At 39.4% G+C, this 21,077-nt stretch overlaps 1 protein-coding gene across 1 annotated transcript; it reads right to left on the bottom strand.

Moving 5' to 3' along the window:
* Positions 1-520: 520 nt before the first annotated feature.
* Positions 521-20,954, bottom strand: idh2 (isocitrate dehydrogenase (NADP(+)) 2). The gene is made up of 11 exons (XM_047391422.1): positions 20,755-20,954; positions 14,947-15,038; positions 14,452-14,617; positions 10,801-10,961; positions 10,071-10,214; positions 8,573-8,709; positions 8,332-8,483; positions 8,126-8,238; positions 7,313-7,410; positions 7,141-7,233; positions 521-917 (listed from the first exon to the last, which is right to left on the bottom strand). Exons 1-11 carry the CDS (start codon positions 20,870-20,872, stop codon positions 833-835), a joined length of 1,359 nt encoding a protein of 452 aa, XP_047247378.1. The 5' UTR covers positions 20,873-20,954; the 3' UTR covers positions 521-832.
* Positions 20,955-21,077: the final 123 nt, after the last annotated feature.

Here is a 21,077-nt window from a genome sequence, read left to right as displayed (position 1 = left end):
TGAGGCTCAACCTGAATTGTCCCGCCCCCAAAAAAAAACTTGGACAGAAATATTAAGTGCCCCGGTGTGTCTGCGAGAGCACACCATCCATCATACTGCGCACTGCTCTCAAGTGATGAACGACAGCCTCCCAACATGTGACAGGGCCGTGGACCTTGCAGAAAATGATGCGGAAATGCTCAATATATTCACTTTTCCACTGCTTAGATTTTTCAAACTTGAAACCTGCAAACAAATTTCCCCATTTACAATGTTGATATATTGCATTAAAAATAAAAGTGCTCTTTTTTGTTAGTTTTTTTTCAGCTTCTGTGTTCACTGCGTCAATATTTTTAGCAATGATCCAAAAAGGAGAACACACTCATCCTGAAAGGCTTTATGTACTAAACCTTAGTGTGAAGATGATATAAATAGAGTTGTATGTACAATGTTGTGTACCAGGCAGAACTGTCAAATAATAAATTTATTTACCTTACTTTTCCTGAGTTTTTAATGAAATCAAACACACGAAAAGCTAAGCATCGGTCAAACAAGATTTATTAGCCAGCATGTCTGACAGTCTTCATTCCTGCTCAAGGCATAACACAGCACTGAATACAGTACACATTACAAAAGTAAAACTTGCACATTATGGGTCAGGTGTTTATGGGGCCATCAGATGGAAGGACGACTCATTCTTTTAATTTCCTAAAATAACACTAATTTATCCTACAGTGTATGCTCCTTCGGGTGAAATACGAGTGGATTTGTTGACCTTTCAAGTTAAAAATGAGGTACAAAAACATAAGAGTGACAATGCCCTCTCCTGGCTCTTATTGCCGATTCAAGTCCTTCACTTGCCGAGGGCTTTATCCAGATTTGTTTTGATGGCGTCGAGGAAGTCTGTGGTATTCACGTAGTGCTCGTTCAGCTTCACACTGAGAATTAAACAAAAAAGAAAGAAAATCAGGCTAACTATGAACACATATGAAATAACAAACCATTAATAACCCTTAAATGGCAAAACATTTAATATCAAATTGAATTGAACTCTGGAAAAGATGGATCAATATGCAAATTAGAAATAAACAAGATTTAATCATTGTAAAATAGTTTTATTAAATTGTATTAAAATTTTGTTTAAACCTGTGTATGGATGAACAGCTTCACCAGATGTTGGCTTTTTTTAAATATATTTTAAAACTAAAATGAATAACCTATTTCATGTACGCTGGCTATGAAGTGTATATAGGATTGACTAAGCACAGGTAGGAATTAATAAATCTCCTCATCCCCAACTCATTTTCAAACAGAGAAAGGTTGAGTTTAACTTTTCTTCGTTTTTTAACATCTTTTATCATATAAACTCAGTTCTAGAGCTGGACTGAAAAGATTTATAAAAACAAACGCCCCGAGAGATCAGCAGTTGACTAGAGATGGCCCATTTTACACCTAACTGGTCCTGATCGGTGATCAGTACAGTTGGAAAGTAAAAATGCAACCTTTTTTCCGATCAGGGAACTCGCCATCCATAAGCACTACCAGGTTGTGCTCAGAACACTCTTCTTGGTAGATGATGTTAGTGAACAAAGAGGACTCATCGTTGGCCATTTTCATCAGTGAGGTGTTAAAAAAATAAACTTAAGAGGTACCATAAAACATGTATAAAGCTTCTAGAAAGAAAACCATTTTCTATAGACCTGTTGGATGTTAACTCGGTGACACAAAAGGGATTCAGATGCCAGAAGAGAACTGAAAACCTAACGTTTATCCCCTTGAAGAGTTCAAGACGGTTTGTAAAGGAACATGCTGGGTTAGAAAATGTTGGTAGCCTCTTGAAAATCTCATTTAATGTAATGGTCTAGCGACTCTACAGGGAACACTGAGAATGCTGTATTAATGGTAACCACTAATTGCTAATATAGAACGCTAAAGACGGTTTGAGATGTTAAGTCTGTAGTCATGTTGTCTTAGCTTTGAAATATAAGTAAAAGCATGTTTAACCGCAGAGCTGTGTAATACAGACAGCTCACTCGCTCACATGGTGTGATGATGCTTCAGGTCAGAAGAAAAAACAACTGTTCACAGAGAATGATTTAACAATCTCAAATAACAGAAAATATGATCTTTTTCTTTACAATAGTAAGATGATGCGCGGCGTGTGGTGTAGCGGTAGAGTGAACGCTTCATATACAGCGGCTATGACTCCTCAATGCAGCTGTCCAGGGGTCGATTACTGACCCTTGGGACCTGTGCTGCATGTCTTCCCCACTTCTCTCTCTGCCCGTTTCCGGTCTACATAATGTCAAATAAAGTCCACTGCTGTCACACAATTATAGAAAAAATTAAATAATAAAAAGGTTGGACACAGCTGCTAGTTAATTTGAAATCATCTTGCAGGAAAATGAATATCTTGTCACATGAGGAACTCTTACACTTTCATGTGTGCAAAAAAACTAAATGAAACAGAAGATTGTCTGATTTGTTCCTATATCTCTGTCCAATAACCTGGAGTATTTCACCCTCTTTGTAGATCGTAAGTGACACAGACAGACAGCTCAGTAACTTTGAGCTGCTGTTGAGAAGTCATTGTTTTATTTTACCATAAACACTTTATTGTTAGAGTCAGCTGAATATTTATTCAGAGTAGAAATAAATAAGTACTGCATTTATAACTTTTAGTTCTTCAAAATAGGTGATCAGAAATCGGCCACAAACATTTGTACGAAACAAAAATGTAGAAAACATAACGAACGTTCCTGAATATCAGAAGTTATTGCCAAAAACATTTTCAGAAGCTAACGCATAAGAAGGCAAATCATACTCTTAGTACAACCTAAGAAAGAAATGTTGAATATTTATAGTAACATTCTGATACTGAAAGCACCAAAACCTTTTTTCCTGGATTAATTATAGGCTTGATGTCCCAAAACAAAGATGCTCTAAAAACAAAATGGGTCCATTCCTTTAACTGTGACCGCACCTGAGCTTTTTATCATTAGTTAATCTCTGAATGCTGGTTTTAAATTTACTGGTTTATAAAATGTTTTAGAACTTTTTTTTTTTTATGAACCACTAGCTCAGAAGCAAAACACAAAAGAAACTTTTCTGTGTGGCGACGCTACAGCGATTACATATCTGGTACAGCTTACTAAATACTAACAATCATAGAATAACTGCATTACTTCTCGATTTTTTTCACATTAATTAAATTACCGCATCTTCTTCCACATATGGTCCAAGTTTTATTTTTCTCTCTCTTTTCTCTGTAAATTACATAAGAAATGTGGGCATCCTTTGTCATTATTTTACACAGTTTAAATAGTTTTGTCAGGGTTCCTACATATTTTCCATGTGAAATTTCCACACTTTACCAGACTCAACTTTCCAGGCTTCTCATTCATTTTAAAATACAAAAGTTCACTATGAATTTATCAATAATGTTTCTTCCGTGGGCAGAAGAGCGGGGTGGGGGGTGGATAGGAAAAACAAGCATAAATGTAGGACACACTGAAAGAAGAAAAGATGAGGAGGAAAAAATGTATGGTCAGAAGAAAGCATATGGGAGGGAAGTTGGCACACAAGGGAGAAGAAAAAGGACATAAGGAAGGCAGAAAACAAGCAGTGAAAGAAGTAAGGGCAAAAGGAACAAGAAGGAGGGAGGGAGTTGTGACATAAGGAAGGAAGAAAGGGCCAAAAGACAAAGAAGAAAGGAAAGAAGCCAGGAACGTAAGACTAAAACAGAGAAAGAAGGGAAGAAAAAAACAACACGACAGAGAGGTGAGGAAGTTGGGACACAAGGAAGGAAGGGCAGAAGGGAGAAATGAAGAATGAGGAGCAAAGAAAAGAAGGACAGAAGGAAGTATATGAGAGAGGCAGGCAGGATACCAGTAAGGATGAATGGTAGAAAGGAAGGACATAAGGAATGGGAGTAGACGGACACAGAAAGAAGGATACAACATTTATAAAAAGGGAGGAAAGTCTGGAAATAAAGTCATTTTTCCATACCATATTCTTTCCCCCACTTCTAGAGGCATGGAAAAACACTGACATAAATGTCTTTACTGTTCCAGGCTGTCCTGGACTGCATAGGAACCCAGTTTGGTGGAAAGCAGATCATCCGATTGGAATCCAAAGAGATGTGAGCTCTTCTTTTAAGGTGTCAGAGGAGATTTTTTTCAATCATATAACCTACCTACAAGGACAAGGACTTTCTTTTAGTTTTTTCCATCGTCTCTTCAGGGTTCCTACACATTTGTCATTTGAAAATTGCATTCTTCTCCAGGCCCAAATGTCAGAGATCTCAGTCCCTTAAATATACAAGTTAGCTGTGAATTTATGGCAGCTACTTCTACAGCAGTCAGGCTTCAAATATCTAACCTACAAAAACCAACGATTGAAAGGAGGGATGGAGGGACAGACAGATGGGTTGATGCGTGAATGGACGGATGGACAGTTGGATGAATGATGGGCAGATGGATAATTAACAGATGGATGGATAGCTGGATGGCTAGATGCACAGATGGATTGAAGAATAGATGGATAGATTGATGGGAGTGGGGGGTGGTGGACGAATCTTTAAAACAATGGGAGAAGAAATCAAGTACGGAAATGTTTTATTCCCCATTCTTATCTAAATCTGGAAAATCCCCAACACTCTGGAGTCCCTTCATTATGTGCTCCACCAGTATCCCATGATAACAGTTAAGCTTTTCCAACTGCCATAAGAATATTATGCATCAATGTATTTAAAAAAAACAAAACTTTAATACTATAAATAACTAATTTTTATGCATTTTTTAGAGTTTTTAACCAATTAGCGGCCTTTTTAAGTACGGTAATTTAAGTCTTTCTTATTTAAACAAAAATCTACACCTGGGAGTGTCAACCTCCAGAACATCAGTCCAGTTTCTTCCTCAATCTCATTTAAGATCATTTAAAGTTTGCCACGAAAACCTTCTATACAAATCATCTAATAAACACGTTTTTTAATAGCAATTGTTTTTATGAATGCCATTAATTACTTCAGTCCTCGTCAGACATACATCTACATTTTGCTAAATCTTCAACTCCTTAAATGCCAGTTTTAGACATTAAACTGTTAAATCAGCAGATTTACACCGTGTGAAAAAGATTTACCAAACTGTAATGATAGTATCTTAAAAAGAAAATCTATTTTAAATGAGAGTCAACAGAACAAAAAGTACTGAGAGGACAAACGTTGGTCCATTTAGTATAAAAGACTAATTAAAAGGGAGTCTTCCAGTGAACCTGGGCTAAAAAAAAAAGACATTTGCATAAATACAGCCAACATAATCCAAAAATAATGTTCAACCTCCCCAAAAAAGAAAACCTTTTGAAGAAAGAAAGCTGCAGTTTTATGAAAAGAATACACCACGACGTAGCCTGGGATTGGGATCATGATTTGGGCGAATGGTGCCTTCAGTGTTCTCATAAAAACAAGACAGTTGAAAGATTTCACCCAACTAGAAGAAACAAAATCCTCAAATAAAACAAAAAAGATTCCGAGAAGCTGCAACACGAACCGATTAGTGGCATGAACCTTTTTTAACTAAACTTGTCAAATTGTAACTTCATAAAATTAAATAAAATGCAACTTTGTTCATAGTTTTTCCTTGAGTTTTTTCTTTCAGGGAAGGGCTGGTTACCAGTAAAACAAGAAGATCCATTACACTGTTCCTGCAGATTAAACGTCTGAAAACGTTCTGGTGTTGCTGGAGTTTTATCTGGCTGTATGAAGAAAAGAACATCAGCGTTCCTCCTCCCTGCTGCTGGTCAGCTGGCTGAAAAACTGCTTCTATGCTTTACCCACATTTACAAGACAGACAACAGTTATAAATATTTTGGGCAGCACATAAAATATAAAACTGTGGTGTGGAAACTAAATTAGCACAGGTACGGCTTTTTAGGCCGAATATTTAACCACATATCAGGTTTTTTCACTAGCTTTTACTCTAAAGTGTAGAACACCCAACAGGTAGAATATTCACTTCAATACGTATTTCAGAACTACTACAAAATTTAGCAATTCAACATTTTTGAAAGACTATGCATCAGAATATTACCAACTATCTTATCTTACCGATATCCTCATCTTAACTTTAAAAACACTTTATGTAGTGTGTGTGTGCGAGTGTATCAGACTGTCACACCAGCCTATGCCTACTAGAGATGTTTGCCCTGTGCAAGCAGGAACCTTGCATCCACAATTGTTGAACTATTGCTTTTTAATTCATCCTGAAGCTGTGCGATACGGTCAATTCAAACAAAGCCTTACATTTACCAATCACATTTTGAGAAACCTCTGGGAGTGAACCTTCCAAACGGAAATATATATTTTGCCCCACACATTTAGTCAGTGAATTTCTGTTAAACCATTATAAGGAGTTAGTGTCTTACTTAACTCTCTTGGCATCCTCACTTAGTATAAATTCAAATTAGTTGGACCTGGAGACTGAAGCAAACGGCTCGTCTGTGAAACTCCAAAGAAAGAAGTGAACTTAAAACAATTCCAGTCTCAAATATATCATAGCTGTTTATGTTGCTTTTATTATATTGATCTTTACCCTACCATACTTTTTTATTAAGCAGTTACATCCAACGAAAACAACATAAATGTTTCGTACTCAAGATGTGTTTCACACAGGAAGATAAATGGTTGCAGTTCTCCAGCTTCCCTGTAAAAACTTGTACTATGCTAACTTAATGACAGTTGAAAGGTTCATAAAATAGTTTTTGCAGCTATAACTTTGAGGTTGAAGTTGTTTTAAGAAAACAGAAATCTCGCTCTCAGAATAGCAATGTGCTTTTGTCTCCAGGAGCAACTAATCTGGATTTAAAACAGGTTAAGATGCCAAGAGTTACCTACTTCCAGTAAGATATTAATTTCTTATAACCTTTAACATAATCTCACTAGTAAAATTGTAGACTATCCCTATAATGTACATGAAGTTTGTTAAAAATGCAACATGTTGCACAACCCAGCATTTCTTATTCACCATTATTTTCGATCAAATTAGTGTCAAGGATCTTGGGAAAAAAATGTTATTAGTGCTAGAAGAAGTAAAAGCTTAAAAGACATTGGTCGAATAATTTTCTTTTCCACAGCAAAACTAAATATTACTGTTTAAATAAACTTACTTGGAGAGGCCGTGGATGCAGCCCGCAAGGTCCTTGGTCATGACGCCGCTCTCAACAGTCTCAACACACACCCTCTCTAGAGTCTGTGAAAACCTGCAAATAAAAAAAAACTTTGTAAACCCCCCATTTCACCTTAAGGTCAGAGTGTTTCCAGACATATAACAACTCTTACTTTATGAGGTCAGGGTTGCCATCAAGTTTGCCTCGATGCTCCAGGCCTCTAGTCCAGGCAAAAATGCTGGCAATGGGGTTGGTGCTGGTCGGCCTCCCCTGACGACAAATTAATTAAGTAGAAATCAGCTACTTCACATGTACATCTCAAAAGATTAAAATATACCTCAAAAGTTTTGTTTTATTTCCGTAATTCAATTTGAAAAGTGAAACTCATACTAAATGAACTCATTACACACAGTGATACCACAAGTGTTTAATTCTGTTTATTTCAAGGACGCAAACTGCGTCCTGGAGAGGCCGTAAGTCCCATAGTTCGAAACACAGACAATCTGGGTCCCTTAGCAAGACTCTTAGTCCCAGAATGCTCTCCGGTCGCTGTTCCCTAAGGACATATCTCATTGGAATGTAAAATTACAATGACAAAGACAAATAAAAGTGGTATTATAATTATTATTATTATATAGTTTTCTGAGAAACTAAACTCTAGGTTTTTAGTCATAAGCTATAAGGCATATTTACCAAGATTAACTGAAATAAATGCTTGAAATATGACTCTGTTTCTATGTAGTAAGAGTTTCACTTTTAAATTTAGATAACGTTTTTCGATAATTTCCAATTTATTGAGATGCACCCCTATTTATTCAGGTTGCAATACATTCCCTCTATTTCCGCCACAAGGTGGCAGTATAGAGCCACAGATCACACTGTAAAAGAAGATAACGCATCTCTTCTTTTTTTTTTCCTTCACAGCCCAGTTGAAATGTTTTCCCAATACAGAGCGGGTGATTGACAAAGACTGATGGCTGCAAACCTTCTGGTGCTCGCGATAGTGCCTGGTCACCGTGCCGTGGGCTGCCTCGGCCTCAATAGTCTTGCCATCAGGACAGACAAGCACTGATGTCATTAATCCCAGAGAGCCAAAGCCTGAAAGAGAAAGTAAACCCATCCTTTAGTGCAGCTCCCGCACTGGGCAAGCATTATTAAAAATAAACAAATTTTGCTTTTCAAATCTCTCACCCTGTGCAAGAATATCAGACTGAACATCTCCATCATAGTTCTTGCAAGCCCAAACAAACGCTCCTGAGGACTTCAGCACTTGGGCAACCATGTCATCAATAAGCCTGTGCTCATACCAGATCTTCAGTTTGTCAAACTCTGGTTTGTAATGTCTGTAGGACATACAAAGAAATATTTTCATCTTCTTGTTTTCCCTTCAATGACTATGAAAGAACTTCAAGAATTAATCTCAGACACTCACTTTTCAAAGATATCCTGGAAAATGTCTTTAAACCTGCCATCGTAAGCTTTCAGAATGGTGTTCTTTGTGCTCATGTAGAGTGGCCACTTCTTGCCAATGGCGTACTGGAAGCAGCTGTGTGCAAACCCTGTGATAGACTGGTGAAGAGAGAAAACAAACAGTTCATGCCCGCTGTAAAATGTTCACAACCTTCCCCTTGTCGAGATGAGTCATCTGTGATGACACCTAATGTTGTGAAGTCAAACACACCGAGCTGATGAAGGCAAACAAAACAGAAGCAAAGCGGGCTGAAAAGTAGCAGGCCCGCTGGCAACAATGTCCCGCTAATTTTACAAATCCCCCTGCACTGTTTCTTTGGGTTTATTCAAAACAATTCTGATCCACACAGATATGGGTCAAATAGTGCAAATCATAGGAAAAAAAGTCATGTGCTAATAATTGTATACTTTAAAACAATGCATACACAATGGAAGTCTGCATAGCTGTTTTTATTTCTATTTCTTTAGAACAACATTCTAGGTTTGTTCTAGTTAAAGTGAAAGAAAGAACCAAGTTGTACAGTACAGACCAAAAGTCAAAAGTAAGAGGAGACTGTGTGAATCAGGCCTTCGTGGTAAAATAGCTGCAAGGAAACCACTGCTGAGGACAGGCAACAAGCAGAAGAGACTTGTTTGGGCTAAAGAACAAAAGGAATGGACATTAGACTAGTGGATATCTGTCCTTTGGTCTGATGAGTCCAAGTTTGAGATCTTTGGTTCCAACCACCGTGTCTTTGTGCGGCGCAGAAGAGGTGAACAGATGGACTCTACATGCCTGGTTCCCACCGTGAAGCATGGAGGAGGAGGTGTGATGGTGCTTTGCTGGTGACACTGTTGGGGATTTATTCAAAATTGAAGATATACTGAACCAGCATGGCTACCACAGCATCTTGCAGCGGCATGCTATTCCATCCGGTTTGCGTTTAGTTGGACCATCATTTGAACCCAATCGAGATGGTTTGGGGTGAGCTGGACCGCAGAGTGAAGGCAAAAGGGCCAACAAGTGCTAAGCATCTCTGGGAACTCCTTCAAGACTGTTGGAAAACCATTTCAGGTGACTACCTCTTGAAGCTCATCAACAGAATGCCAAGAGTGTGCAGAGCAGTAATCAAAGCAAAAGGTGGCTACTTTGAAGAACCTAGAATATAAGACATATTTTCAGCTGTTTCACACTTTTTTGTTCAGTATATAATTCCACATGTTTAATTCATAGTTTTCATGCCTTCAGTGTGAAGCTACAATATTCATAGTCATGAAAATAAAGACAACTCTTTGAATGAGAAGGTGTGTCCAAACGTTTGGTCTGTACTGTACATGCAACAGGCGTTCCAGGTTAGCAACTACGTTTAAAACTGACACTTTTGAGCTCAGGCACCTAAATCTGCTGGTTTGTTTGGTTGAGGGTGGAAAATACAAAGATTTCTGAATTTGTCATCCATCTCCGTTCTGTCTTTGCTCACCTCGTCTGTGTTGTACATGCCCATTCCACAGCCGCCAGCTGGAAAGTCATAGACCTCCCATTCCTTGCTTGCGCTTCCATCAGCAGGAGAGAAGACCATCTTAAATTTGCCAGGCTGGTTCACAACGAAGTCTGTTGCTCTGTACTGTAGGAGAACACAGCAAGCTGAACTTTAGGAAACACATCTGATGTTATACGTGTCGGTGGGAACAATTTTCCATTTCTAAATTCCACACTTTTGCCAATTCAAATTTCTAAATTTTCCCAGTTATTTCTATAAATCCCTGACATTTGACTGAATTTCCGTAATGCTGAAGTCAGGAAGAAATCTAATCAATGCATATCTACATTTTGTTTCAAACACAATCTAAAGCCATTTAGAGGCCAAAAAGGTTATGAAATAATTCATTTGCTCGCAATTGTTTGGGTCTGATTATCTGTGGGTTCTATATCATTAACTCAAAAACCAAAATGATCAATGCGTTGGACTAAAACTTTGTGTAGTGGTCATCTAAAGATAAATCAAGGTAAAATCTTTTTTTGATTTTTCAGGATTACACAATTTAATATTTCAGATAAGGAACAAAGTCTGAAATCTAATAAAATGTTTTCCCCAATTACAAATCCCAACTTCTATATCTTAACTACCAAATTCATACTTTTCCAGAATCTCTATAAATGTGCAAGAACCCTGAAAATGTGTAGCAGTGCCAGGCGGGGTTAAGTCCTACCTGATCACCAAAAGCGTGTCTGCCGATAGTGATGGGCTGCGTCCAACCCGGAACAAGCCTGGGAATGTTCTGGCAGATGATTGGCTCACGGAACACGGTGCCCCCCAGGATGTTCCTGATGGTTCCATTGGGACTCTTCCACATCTTCTTCAGGCTAAACTCTTCACATAAGAAAACATCTTAAGTGAGAGAAATAAGTCAAACATCCACACAACACAGCCAGCAGTCAGACGTTTGGTTTATTGACTTTACAGCTGAGGCAATCTGTCTAAACCTTTGACAAATTACTAAAAGCGGAATTCATATATGTTTCAAAAAGCTATTAGATTAAAAAAGCTTTAGCCCTTTCTAAGAAGAAAACACACATTTCTACTTTTAAGGCTAGGCTTAAAACTTTCCTTTTTGATAAAGTTTATAGTTAGAGTGGCTTAGGTTATCAGGGAGGGAGGAAGGCTCCCTCCCTGTTGGTTGGAGTAAGGGGGAGTCAGGTTTAGCCTAAACCGGCTCAGTTATGGTTGAGGTGCAAACACACCCTCCATTTCTGCTACCTGTATGACCCCTTCTCTTTTCCAATGGTTATAATCAGTCTGACAGAGAGAGGTATCCCAATCGTTGTGGTATTTAGTATAAAAATGACCATCAGTGGGACCCTTTGTGGGGTGCCTTGAGACGACATTGTTGTAAATAAGCGCCGTTTAACTATATAATCTGAACTGAAACTATCTGTGTAGTTATGCTGCTATAGGCTTAGGATGCTGGAGGACATAATGACCACTTTCACCCTCTTCACTACATTCTCACACTACTCTCCAATTTTGCATTATTTGCTGTTATTTCAGCTTTTAACTTTATGTTCTCTCTCTTTTCTCTTCCTAGAAGCTACACCTGGCCTGGCTCTGTGTCTGCCTGTGACACCTTCTACAGATGATCCACATGGCCCTGTCTTTTAGTCTTTAACCCTTTCTCTCTCCTAGACATGGCAATTGACTCAGCTTAACTGTAACTAACTCTATCTGCTCTCTTTCAGACTCTAACCTTGAAAACTGTCTCAGAGTTTATCTGTTCTTTCTTTCTAGGTGAAACGACTAAAGGAGCTACATCCATTAACATTTACTTTTCCTTCCCATAGAACGTACTCCTGGATCAGTGCTTCTTTGTTCTCTTTGTGTCTCTGCTCTGTTCTCTCAAACCTCCTAGTTGGTCGTGGCAGATGGCTGATCACACTGAGCCTGGTTCTGCTGAAGGTTTCTTCCCGTTAAAAGGGAGTTTTTCCTCTCTGTTGTCGCTACATGCATGCTCAGTATGAGGGATTGCTGCAACGTCAATGCCTGTGACTGTCCACTGTCTCTACATTCTCATCCAGGAGGAGGGAATGCTGCAAGTCTCTGACTTGATGCAATCTGCTGGGTTTCCTTTCCTTAGACAGAAAAACATTTTATCCAATTTGAAAAAATAACTGAATCTGACTGCACTGTTCATTGGTTAGGGTTAATTGGAATGTATGTACCTGACTTTTGTCAAGTGCCTTGAGACAACATGTGTTGTGAATTGGTGCTATATAAATAAACTGAAATGAAATGGAATTCAGCTGCAGGCAGCCATTCATTCTCCTGCACCAAAATCTACTTGTAGTGAAAATACAGGTCCTTCTAAAAAAATTAGCATATTGTGATAAAGTTCATTATTTTCTATAATGTAATGATGAAAATTTAATATTCATATATTTTAGATTCATTGCACACTAACTGAAATATTTCAGGTCTTTTATTGTCTTAATACAGATGATTTTGGCATACAGCTCATGAAAACCCAAAATTCCTTTCTCACAAAATTAGCATATTTCATCCGACCAATAAAAGAAAAGTGTTTTTAATACAAAAAACGTCAACCTTCAAATAATCATGTACAGTTATGCACTCAATACTTGGTCGGGAATCCTTTTGCAGAAATGACTGCTTCAATGCGGCGTGGCATGGAGGCAATCAGCCTGTGGCACTGCTGAGGTCTTATGGAGGCCCAGGATGCTTCGATAGCGGCCTTTAGCTCATCCAGAGTGTTGGGTCTTGAGTCTCTCAACGTTCTCTTCACAATATCCCACAGATTCTCTATGGGGTTCAGGTCAGGAGAGTTGGCAGGCCAATTGAGCACAGTGATACCATGGTCAGTAAACCATTTACCAGTGGTTTTGGCACTGTGAGCAGGTGCCAGGTCGTGCTGAAAAATGAAATCTTCATCTCCATAAAGCTTTTCAGCAGATGGAAGCATGAAGTGCTCCAAAATCTCCTGATAGCTAGCTGCATTGACCCTGCCCTTGATAAAACACAGTGGACCAACACCAGCAGCTGACACGGCACCCCAGACCATCACTGACTGTGGGTACTTGACACTGGACTTCTGGCATTTTGGCATTTCCTTCTCCCCAGTCTTCCTCCAGACTCTGGCACCTTGATTTCCGAATGACATGCAGAATTTGCTTTCATCCGAAAAAAGTACTTTGGACCACTGAGCAACAGTCCAGTGCTGCTTCTCTGTAGCCCAGGTCAGGCGCTTCTGCCGCTGTTTCTGGTTCAAAAGTGGCTTGACCTGGGGAATGCGGCACCTGTAGCCCATTTCCTGCACACGCCTGTGCACGGTGGCTCTGGATGTTTCTACTCCAGACTCAGTCCACTGCTTCCGCAGGTCCCCCAAGGTCTGGAATCGGCCCTTCTCCACAATCTTCCTCAGGGTCCGGTCACCTCTTCTCGTTGTGCAGCGTTTTCTGCCACACTTTTTCCTTCCCACAGACTTCCCACTGAGGTGCCTTGATACAGCACTCTGGGAACAGCCTATTCGTTCAGAAATTTCTTTCTGTGTCTTACCTTCTTGCTTGAGGGTGTCAATAGTGGTCTTCTGGACAGCAGTCAGGTCGGCAGTCTTACCCATGATTGGGGTTTTGAGTGATGAACCAGGCTGGGAGTTTTAAAGGCCTCAGGAATCTTTTGCAGGTGTTTAGAGTTAACTCATTGATTCAGATGATTAGGTTCATAGCTCGTTTAGAGACCCTTTTAATGATATGCTAATTTTGTGAGATAGGAATTTTGGGTTTTCATGAGCTGTATGCCAAAATCATCCGTATTAAGACAATAAAAGACCTGAAATATTTCAGTTAGTGTGCAATGAATCTAAAATATATGAATGTTAAATTTTCATCATTACATTATGGAAAATAATGAACTTTATCACAATATGCTAATATTTTGAGAAGGACCTGTAATAACTAATATTTAGCATTCATTAATACTCTTTTTCATCATCAGCATCAATAATGATGGGAAAGCCTGAAGCAGTCCTTACAAATCACTGATTATAATGTTTTCAAGATTAACTACATTTTTACAAGCCAATTTGTGACCCAGGATTGTAAAGTATTTTCTGCAGGCAGAAGAGTGAAAGCCTATTGGTGCCCAAAAAGCTCATGAATTGAAGCATAGCTTCCCAAACAGAATCAACTCCTGCTCACATTTTTGCTGATCAAAAACTTTGTTTAAATTCGTACAGACTGTTTCTTTAAGAATATTCCTAATATTTGTCAGCTTAAACTGTATGAGCATTAAATGTGAAAAGCTGCAAAAATAAACAAATAAGAGTTGGGGTCACAGATTTGTTAAAGACCTTCCACTCTGGCTTCGTCGGGTGTGATGGTGGCACATTTAACCGCCACGTTGTATTTCCTAGTAGCGAGGGCGGAGTCGATGGTGACCTGGTCATCAGTCTGGTCGCGGTACGGAAGACCCAAATCATAATACTTCAGCTCTACGTCAACATTTGAGAGGATGAGCTACACAGCAGAGGGGAAAGAAGACAATTAACACCACACTACACATTTTAAGTTTCAGCTGTATTGCCGTCTAGAAAAGTATTTGCACTTTTTTCTGAGAGTAAAACAATCCTAACCAGGATGGTGAACGGGATAGGCCAGTTACCCGCTCTTGCATTTGACTCCTAGGCCAACAACATCTGTTCTCTCCTCCTCCCCAACATCATGCATAAATAACCCCCCACAGAAATATTCCCCAGTCAGTCAGTCAGTCAGTCAGTCACAGCCTAGACGATCCCTCCTCCTCATTTGTGCGTCTACTTCTTCAGTGCTGGATGTCAAATTATCACCTTCTCTTTGATGAACTCCCAGATGATCCTGGTCATCTCATCTCCGTCCATCTCAACCACCGGGTTGGCCACTTTGATGCGCTTGTCAGCATCTGTTGATCATAAGGAAAGTGAAGTTTAAATTCACGGGGCATATACAAAAAACATTGAAATATTTCAGATTGAACAAATACTATGTAAGAAAATGTGAAAAAGTTCTTCCCTTAGATTTTGCTGGTATCTAGCTCCTTATTTAAACATGTCATGTATAAACTGCTGTTTAGGTCTTAAATAAGCAAATCAGAATCTTCTTACTTCGTTACCATTAATCAAAGATTTTTCCTAAAATACAGATAATAACACAATTTCGGGTTATATCTTAGAAATAAAAAAAAAAAAAGGAGAAGAAGTCAAGAGCAGATTTTAAAAATTCTGTGCCAGTATCAACATGTTTTACCATAATATTTACTTGTTTACTTTCCTCTTGGAACCAGCATGAAAGAGTATCTCTAATCATGTGTGTTCTCCGTCAGCTCAGTGTGTGAGAGTCCTGCCAGCAGGACGATTTCAGTGAACTGAAAGTACAGGGAGGCGCAGAGGATCAAGTGACTCGGACTTCCCTCCCAAGTTAATCTTCCCTCACTGCCGCTAAAGTCTTTACAGTTTGATGCAAAATAAACATGAAGGTGACCCGTGGAAGCCCTACAGAATCAGCATTCCCTTTGGTTCAAACTCCAAATGTCAAAGATGTTTAAAAAAAAAAAAAAACAACTATAACATTGTTTGTGGCTGCACGGTGGCGTAGTTGGTAGCACTGTTGCCTTGCAGCAAGAAGGTCCTGGGTTCGATTCCCAGCCTGGGGTCTTTCTGCATGGAGTTTGCATGTTCTCCCCGTGCATGCGTGGGTTCTCACTGGGTACTCCGGCTTCCTCCCACGGTCCAAAGACATGCCTGTTAGGTTAATTGGTTTTGTCTAAATTGCCCTTAGGTGTATGAATGAGTGTGTGCATGGTTGTTTGTGTGTTGCCCTGTGATGGACTGGTGACCTGTCCAGGCTGTACCCTGCCTCTCGCCCATAGACTGCTGGAGATAGGCACCAGCTCCCCTGCGACCCACTATGGAATAAGTGGTAGAAAATGACTGACATTGTTTGTTTGGTAAATCTATAATCCAAGCTAGTATTGTAGGTCAAAGAAACACCGGTCCAATTCAGCTCTCGGTCCAAACCTAAAGCATGACCCGACTCCTGCGGCTTGGTGACAGAGCACTGAAAATAACTTTGTAGGAAAAACAGCTGTGACCACCGAGTTACTCAATAGAATAATGCAGAGCGGGAAAATGGCAAAAGGGCTCAACTCCAGAATAGAAACCCAACATATAGTTAGTGTTTTGTGCTGGTTGGACAGCTGGATAATGTCTCACGGTCTTTAAAACACATTGTCTGCACTGTCACTGTCATGTAACAACAGAAACTACCCAGATCAACTTCTCAGCAGAAAAGTGGAACAAGTTGTTATGTTTGGCTCTGTAAATGTTTAAGTTGCCAAGTTAGCAAAGGAATTACCTTGCAGGGTCTCAAGCATCAGTAGGAAGCACTTTAAAGCATCACCTTTGGCACTTTGTGATGAATCTTACTTAGTACTTAGTTATACTGAATATACTGCTCACAATAAGAACAAATATTAGCACAATTTCAAACCAAATTAAAGAATAAAGTAGGAAATCTTAACTTAACTTGATTTTTTGTGGCTATTTAAAGAACAGCAAACCTTCTGTCCCAGTGTATTGTGGGTAAGTCTGCACAGGCTGCCATCATTTCTTAAGCCGGCCGCCCTAAACCTGCACATGCAGGACTCCGTCTGCCTGCAGAGAGAAGTGAGGGGAGGGCAGCATTGAGCTGAGCCGGTTATGCAACTACTGAACTCGGGCTCTGAAGGACACGCTGAAACAAAGTCATGTGAGCCCACCTGCTACATCATTTGCAGCTCGGCAGATAAAAGCTGAAAAAATAAAACCAGACAAGTAACCACAAAAGGAAAAAAAAAAAAACTCTTAATTGAAACATTGCACAAGGTGGGGGCTTTTACATTTTCGCACGTTTAAGGAAACAAAGTAGTAATATATATATATATTTTTTTATTAATTTTTGATGACATCATTCATTTCTGATGTATACGTATTTTTAAATCTTTAATATTTCAGTAATTCAGTCTGGTTTATGAGAGCTTGCTTTCACATAGTAAATATTTTAATACTGTCACACAAACAGAACCCCATCACGCCTATGCAAACAACCCTAATAATCCGTCCAAGGTCACAGTGCCAGCTTTAACTATTAAGCATGCTTAGTCCAAGGGTCAAGAATCTTATGACTAATTTTAAAACTGGACTGTTTAAAGCTGTGTCTTAGGTTCCAGTTGTTACACAAACATTCAGGACAGGCGTGTAAAGACGAGCTCAAAAGTGCACGTATTTCCGTCTATCCCCTTTGGTTGGCTTTCAGTGCAGATAAGACCGAGCCATAAACCACTTCAGTTATCCCTTTAGCAGGACGAGGCATCTTACAGAAGACCGGTTAGATGCAGGCAATGCTGCAGGACTGAGTTGAGACTAAGATTTGTTAATGAACTGCTACTCTTAACGCAACAAAGACGATTAACATGAGAATTCGGCGAATGTAAGCTGATGGGAACAATAAGTCTTATCTTTGCATTCCAGGAAACCTCAGGTTTTACAGTCAGTCTCAACGATCTGCTACTGTGACTTGTGATTAGGCGTGGAATGGATGGATAATATCAGGGTATACTGAGATTTTAAAAAGTAGCGGTTTTTAAACTACATTTCTGTGCCTCCAGGTTAAAGTCATTCTGAAAAGGTCGGAGGGAGTGCAGGATTGTACAACTGTGCAACACTAAGTAACTGCCTCTGGCTGAAAAAAAAATGTACTGCACTTTTCCCTTGGTTACAAGAAAGACTAATTTAGTTCAAATATTTTTGCGAAAACCGCAGTCGTGGAATAAAAACTAAAGGAGCACTACCAATACTTCTTATTAAAATAATGCTGTTTTAAAATCACAGTTGGGAAGCTATGAGAGTTCAGTTGAGCAGCCGACTACAGGCTAAACCGGAGCAGATAGTCACTAATTGGGGAACCTAGTATTAAGCCGCTAATATAAGTTGGTTATACTCCCAGTATTACTTTAGAATGAGAATAATGGAAAAAAGGTACAACTTTCTGCACAATAAAACCACTGAAAGAAGCTATATTTAGTGGACATTTTCCTATATTTTTCTTAAACCTGCGCATCAGAAGTTAAAAATAAAAGTTATGACATTGTTCTAACTTTAATACTTAATATGATACTTGATTTTAAGCAAATCAGAAAAATTTTATTTTTATTTTTACAAAAGGTTATCAAATTGTGGGAACTCCATAAAGGCCTACTTGAAATCACCAAAAAAATAAAAATAAATAAAAATACACCAAATAACGTCACATTTAGTTTTTCAGGTGGATTTGGGTCTCAGAAAATTGTGATAAACTTAACTTAGGAAAAAAGGTTTGCACATTTTAATTAATTTCCTGGTTGTCTCAAGGATATCTTCCACCAGTTGTTCTATTGACCCAGAACATTCTTGACCTGCTATCTATCACCACCATCAGCTATGTACACGACAAACTTTAAATGGCACACTGATTCAATCACAGCTGGGAAAAAATAAACACCTAAACATTACTCAGTCCTTTGTCTCCACCATCTGGACTCACACGCTCCTATTAATGAGTCTGTTTTTGTTCCAGCTGCTGGATTTCATACTTTATCAGGGGGGGACTGTCCCCTTAAAAGCAAAACACTTCTTTGTCACGCTGCACTGAAATTTCTGCTGACAACGTAAACAGCTTTAATTTGCTCTCTTTTTACTGTGACACAGCTGGTACACGTCAAACCTTTGGCCTGACAAAATCATGTTTTCTTCATCGGAAGGTGAGCGAATAAAAAAAATTAAAAAGCTAACTAAATAGTCTATTAATGTTTTCAAGTAACTATATACCAAATTTAAAAACAGGGGCCAATGCAAATAATTTCAGGAAGCTTTTAAATCATTGAGCCACTGTGCTCTTTGAAGACCAACTCAACTGCGCTAGAGAAACCATTCAAAGCACTGATGTTTCAGCTTTTAAATAGCTTTATCTGTCTTAAAATCTGTAAAAAATCCCAGTTTAAGTTGTATAATACTCATTTCTACCAAAAGCTTTCATCACCTAGTTAAGCTCCTATAACCTGAAGGTTTGGCAAATAAATCCTCCCTGCTCCCACATCACATGTATGAAAACTGGTCTAAATGTCACTTTCAAATTACACAGTCCCAAAGAATGTCTGAAAAGAATAATACAGAATAACAATTTTCTGGTGAAAACGGGAAAAGTTGCGTTTCTACTGCCCGTTTTCTCTGAAAACGGCACCAGGTGAAAACGGGTCACGTACAACTATTTCATGCTCGGACTTAATTTTGCTCTTTTGAAAATCTGACACAGCAGTTTGAACTATTCAACTTAGTAGGAGGTTTCCAGTGAAGTCTCATTTACCTATTTGTATGTTCTCACATTTAAACCACGTAAGGATTTTTGATTCACGTAAACTTCTTCTGCCAAGTTTAACCAATCCTTTTATTTTATTGCATGCACACTGCATCACTGCAAGACATTGGCATTTATTTAGTATGAGGTCGATGAGGAGAGATTTAAGGCTGAATTGCCTCTAAGTTTCAATCTGTTATGTGGCTATGAAAGGTAGGATAGCTGCAGAGATCACATTATAAATAAGTCTGGGACCCCTGATGTGGGCCTCTTGGCTAACACTTGTACTAAAATGGTCACACTTTAACATTTAAAGAGAACGTCTAAACAGCCCTCCACATATGTGTTAAATGTTAAAGAGAATAAAGTGCTGCAGTCTGGATAAAAGAAGACAGCATATAGAGCACCCTGAGCTGCAGCAGCGGCAGCCATTGCTCTCAGTAACAGACTCTCGTAAGCAGCGGCTGACCTTGAGGAAACTTTTGCCCCTCAACCTGAACTAATGACAACCTCAGAGTAACAGTTCATCAATTTGTGCTTGAACACCTTCTTTTAACTTTTTTTGAGGCACTTCCCCCTCAGTTAACTCCCTCGGGGAATACGATAACAAATGTCCGCACAGACAGCTAAAAACGGAACATCTCTCTGACTCATTTGAAGCCCGATTTTTTTTTTTTTTTTTTTTTAAACACCGCCCGCAAATGTTCTCCCGCAGTAACCCGTCATTTATTATTCAAATCTGCGTGTAAAATATGCAGGGTCTGTTGTCGGACATTGTTAAGCAGTTTCATTCATAAAGATTAGCGCATATCTTTACTTGATGAATCAGTTGCTTCTCAAACTTTGAAAGAAAGTCACAAAGACAGCTTTCGGTTTTACTGCTCCGCCTTTCACCTTTCTCGACTTTTACATCCACCTCCTCGTAATGAAAACAACTTGCAGCCGGCTAGCTGTTTCAGAGGCATTTAAATAGGCCTGTGCAGCATCGTTGGCCTTACCCCAAGAGCGCCATTAAAGCTATTTACAGCATCCCAGATGGCTAACAGCGGCACACACGTTAAGCTAACATGGCTGCAGTCAGCGCGGCGCCACCGGCTTCAAAAAGCCGCCTCATTTCTATCCATATTTCATTTTAATTACATTACGAACGCAGCTCTGCATCAACCTCTACTTATTTATCAACAAAATCCGATGCTGACGATAACCCCCTACACCACCTCCCCTGTCGTTTTCTCCATCCATTCACTCACAGTTTCTTTGTTGCAAAGTCTGGCAATTTGCAGCCGGCGCAAGCACTGCGGGATTTCTGGAAAGAGCCGCACCGGCCGACCTCGACAGAGAGCTGAGGACTTTTAGATATCCAGCCATGTCTCTTTTTCCCGGGCCCGATGTACTTCTGCGGTCAACACTCGGCGAAACTCGGAGCGAAGAGGGGGCGATGTGCGCCGAGGATCGCTCCAATATAGTTGGAGTCAGCAGCACCGCCCTTCTGGCCCTCCCCGGCGGGACACGCTGAGCGCTACGTCAGAGACACACAAGCACAGAGACAATCGCCAGGACATACAAGTGTCAT

The sequence above is a fragment of the Girardinichthys multiradiatus genome, chromosome 2, assembly GCF_021462225.1.
Source record: "Girardinichthys multiradiatus isolate DD_20200921_A chromosome 2, DD_fGirMul_XY1, whole genome shotgun sequence".
Taxonomy (NCBI): domain Eukaryota; kingdom Metazoa; phylum Chordata; class Actinopteri; order Cyprinodontiformes; family Goodeidae; genus Girardinichthys; species Girardinichthys multiradiatus.
Note: the sequence above shows the minus strand (reverse complement) of the source record. Positions and strands in the feature narration are given on the sequence as shown.

Coding starts and splice junctions, on each gene's coding strand:
- idh2 (XM_047391422.1), bottom strand. CDS start 20,872: ATGGCTGGATATCTAAAAGTCCTCAGCTCTCTGTCGAGGTCGGCCGGT. Junction 8,484..8,572: donor TTCCAGGATATCTTTGAAAA/GTGAGTGTCTGA, acceptor TATGTCCTACAG/ACATTACAAACCAGAGTTTG. Junction 7,234..7,312: donor GGCAACCCTGACCTCATAAA/GTAAGAGTTGTT, acceptor TTTTATTTGCAG/GTTTTCACAGACTCTAGAGA.